Consider the following 4,174-nt stretch of genomic DNA (forward strand, 5'->3'; position numbering starts at 1 on the left):
CAGGCAAGTCACGACTTTCATTCCTTTTGGCAGTTACTCCTTGAGGTTTGCATGACTTATGCTGCTGCAAAATTTGACTCTATTTGTAGGAGCCGGTTACTTATTCGTACTTGTCACCCGAAGATGTTCCTCACTGTAGCACTACAGAAACACCCTGAAGTTTTGGTAGCGAAGATCATGGATAGCGAAAACTAATGGAATACTTTTGAGATATGTTTTCTCCGAATCACTCTTTTGCCAAATAACAGAGGCATCAAAAGACAGACAACAGACACTTAAACATATATTTATTGAAATAACCTGCGCAACCGCGCGTTAACACATAGTCAAGAACATCCTTGTACGACACAACAAAACAGGCGGTCGGTGGGGCGCGTGGCTGGAACGGTGCATCTCGAGCGTCTCGAGTCTCGAATGCTCGACAGATCTCCGCTCGTCTCCGCTACAGATCTCCGTCGTCTCCGCTACAGATCTCCGCTGGTCTCCCCCCGGGCCGAGCGCGTCTCTCAAGGCAACGGCGCCGTCGGGATGTCGGAGCTCACCGGCCGAAAGCCCAGCTCGTCGGCAATGTAGCTGTAATCAAGGGCGGGTCAGCGAGATCACTTTCACCGCAAAGGTGACCTGGCGGCCGCCACCGCTGTCGCAGCCTGGTGCGCGCGTTTGATAACCTCGCACGCACTGCGCCGGCCTTAGCACGATCGCGTGCCTGCAACTGTCGAGGGAAATCGCCGATGACGATTCTTGTAACAGGCAGTCGTAATTTGAATGGCTTTTTTTAGCTCTTTGAGCTCTCTTTGAGCTGAATGGCTCACACGCGGCACCTCTCGCGTCAAGGGCCCGGTAGTGTGTGCCCGGCAGTCCGAAGCCGGGCCCGCCGTCCATCCGTTCGTCTCCCGCCATTCACCAGTTCATCTTGCATTTCCGCAGCGTTCTGTTCATCCAGGGTGGGCTGCACACACCAGTCACGAGCGAGCACCAGTGCGCTCCGGGCGGTCCCGTGGAGTCCTCCCTCCCTTCCTCTTATGCCCGCGCAAAAAACGGCGAGGGGTCCTTGAGCGGTCCCACCCCAGTAGCAAAGGACTCCCGGAGGCATGTGATCTTGCCCTACCACCCTCCATTCTCCTTCATCCCATAGCCCTGAGGTGGTCATTACTGACCGAAACGGCCCTAATCCCAACCAAACCAAACAAAGTCCGCCGTGCTGTCAGGCAATTTACAGCCAGGGACTACGGTCGCACATCTCGCGGCGCAAGGGAAAGTAAAAGTGGTCTGCGCCGCTGCGGGCGCTCGCCCAGTGGTGCACATAACGGGACGGGCCGCTGAGGCGTGTGACCTTGAACCCACTGACCGCCATAACAGATCGATCGTCCCTGCGTCGGCCTTCGGATCGTGCGATGCGACCCTTCGCCCGCCACCGGCGCCTGGCGATTATGGTTTCGTAGAAGGACGACCGGTGATCTTAGCGCGGGGCCAGGGCCGCGCTCGCTTCGCGCATCAATCAGCTTCTTGCTTTTTCCGGGCGGCGGTGACAGGCATCGGCCATAGTCTTTTCAATTTTTGGGTTGTGACACGGGTCCTCGGCGACCCATCGCAGAGCAAAAAGCAAGCGAAGACGAACACTACGCCTGAGCTTTTCAATGAGGTGGCCCGGCTCTAGCCGCAACAGGTCAGTTTAGACTGTTCCGGGGGCGATCTTCAAGGCTGTCGTCACCGTAACGGAGCAGCAAATGTCAGCTGTGCGATGTGACACCACCTAAAGGGGTTAATGCTGCTCACCGTGGTGCGCCTCATCATACAGTCAGCACGCTCCGCCACCTTTCCACCCTGACCTCATCTGGCGTCGCTACCTATGATCCCTATTGCGGCTATCGTCCAGCCCGCCCGACCGAGACAGACGCGACTCATCTCCATCGCTCAGCGGTCGATACTCACCTGAGCTTCGTAGAAGGAGCCGTCCTCCTTGGGGTAACGTATGACTCCTCTGACGACGTTGACGCGTCGCACCTCGTCCTGGCCCTCGTCGTTCTGCACGACCACCTCCTTCAGCGCCCCCTCTTCCTCGCGATCGATCTCGTTGCCAGTCTTAAACCTGCGGAGCCGGACAAGAACACCGCGTCTGAGTATTTTCGATATGATCTGGAGGTTCCAAACAGGTTTTGCCATGTGCATGCAAGTAATTTCGTAAATGGACGAATGTCGATTCTTTGCTGCTGGTTACAATGAGGGCGACAGCAACCGGTAAATCGAATCTCCGGCGCCGCAGTGGGTTAAGGCCAGTCACAAGCCCCAACAACTGGATAACAGCCGAGGAAAATGCATCACACATGCGGTCTTCCCCGTTTTTAATCGATTCATTGCTGAGAGAGTAAAAAGTGTGGAGGGAGATAAAAAATGTTTCCACGTGGTTATCAACCCGCGGCCTTCCAGAGAACGGATTGACGGGTTTGGAACGGATAGCGATCAATGTAAAACATTCAGAGACTATCGCTGGCCCCTCTCTTCCACCATCTTTGAACCTGTCATCCCATAGGATATCAAGGTCCCATGACTACAGCCCAATGGCGCAATCAGTAGCAACGGATCACTGCCGTCAGCGAGCGCCGTGATGAGCTGTAATGCGATGGGTCGGCGCTGGCTGGCGCAGTGACGTCACGGCGTTGTCTGCGTCACCCCGTCCGGCGTGACGTCACAGCACCAGGCCGGCCAGCCGACTACCCACCTGAACTGGTAGTTGCCATCGCCGCCGAAGTCGTTCTGGTACTCCAGAATGGGGATGGGTGTGGACGACGCCGTCCTGGCACCCTGAGGTGCGGCCACGGTCACGGCGACCAACGCGGCGAGCACGAACTGAGCGACAGCGTCACGTCAGACACGGGGACAGAGTCGCCGCGGACACAAGCAAAGATCATAAGCTGAGCAATAGGGTCAAGCGCTCCAGGCGCTGCGCTGCGTCAAACGAACGCCATGGTGCTTTTGCTGACCTCGGAATACGGAGAGATCGAAAGCAGAAACGGAGCAATAGTTTGAGCGTGAAGCGCCCGGAGGCGCGAAGCCGCACCCATACCGAGCCTACTGTCAGGGGGCCTCATGGCGAGGAGCATTGGGACTGCGTCGTCGGTACCCCTGCCATTCCTCAGGTGTGCCCCACTTACCAGTTTCATGGCGATCTCCTCCGAGTGTCGCGCGCACACGCGCCGCTCTCCTTATATACTCCCATTCTCCGAGTTGGTGGCTGAACTAGAGCGTCGGCGGCCCGCGCACTCCTCCCGGCCAGGCGCCGGCCCGCCGCCCGCTCTGCCCGGCGCTGCTCGTTACCCAGAGGCGGGGAGAGGGCGCACCCGGGCCGCCCTGGGAGGTCAGCGGGCATACATGACCACTAGCTGGCGGCCTGACCAGGCGGGGTCGGTCCGAATCCGGACTGCGGAGGCGCGCTGTGCTCTGACAGTCGCGGGGTTGATGTCCACTTGTCAGCAGACAGCTAGCTAGCGCGTAGTTATCGAGAACGGCAGGCGTTTTGTGCGATGAACTTTCACCACTTCATGGCCAACGCAAAAGAAGCTCGGTGCATTGCTCTGTCTTATCATTTCAAGGTGCGTCTCCTCCCAGCTACCATGCACTTGCCCCGAGAACTTCCCGCATTCAATTCGGCCTCTGCCAATTGTTCATCACCAATTGCTGCAGATCATTGTTCCCGGACAAACAATGATCGCGTGCCTGCCTAAGAGCCCGTAATCTGGCGACTGCATGTTTTGCAGAGAAAGAACGTCGGACGCCCTTGCTGTACGAACGGCAACACACTTGAAGCTGGCATGCGGCCCTCTGAATGGGATACTCACCCGCTGCTGGTTTCTGCGAGTCCGGCGGGATTTCCCGGACCTACGCCCCACCCTGCTCGTGCACCGCCGGCCTTGACCACCTGACCGTCCGCAGGCGGTTTTGCGGTGCCTCAGTGGCTTGCATTCCAGCCGACTGCGGCTTCGGCCCGGGGTTGACGCGGTGCTAATCGCTGTCGCCTTCGCTCGGTCATCCAGACCTGTTCGAGCGGAACACGAACACCGCGGAAGAACGCGGATGTGGCTGGGGACACGCACCGAGGGATCCGCCGCGGAACCCGCCATTACGGAGAATTTGTCCTGACCGCACCGCCAGGTTGACAGACCACTGTCACACAGAG

General features: G+C 58.1%; 1 protein-coding gene across 1 annotated transcript; it reads right to left on the reverse strand.

Moving 5' to 3' along the window:
- Positions 1-267: 267 nt before the first annotated feature.
- Positions 268-3,262, reverse strand: LOC119103417 (uncharacterized). Its single transcript, XM_037226947.1, has 4 exons — positions 3,153-3,262; positions 2,720-2,847; positions 1,933-2,089; positions 268-573 (listed from the first exon to the last, which is right to left on the reverse strand). The coding sequence occupies exons 1-4, from the start codon at positions 3,159-3,161 to the stop codon at positions 316-318; spliced, it is 552 nt and encodes a 183-aa protein (XP_037082842.1). The 5' UTR covers positions 3,162-3,262; the 3' UTR covers positions 268-315.
- Between the last annotated feature and the right edge of the window lie 912 nt (positions 3,263-4,174).

Source organism: Pollicipes pollicipes, unplaced genomic scaffold, assembly GCF_011947565.3.
Source record: "Pollicipes pollicipes isolate AB1234 unplaced genomic scaffold, Ppol_2.1 Scaffold_5724;HRSCAF=6776_pilon_pilon_pilon, whole genome shotgun sequence".
Classification (NCBI taxonomy): domain Eukaryota; kingdom Metazoa; phylum Arthropoda; class Thecostraca; order Pollicipedomorpha; family Pollicipedidae; genus Pollicipes; species Pollicipes pollicipes.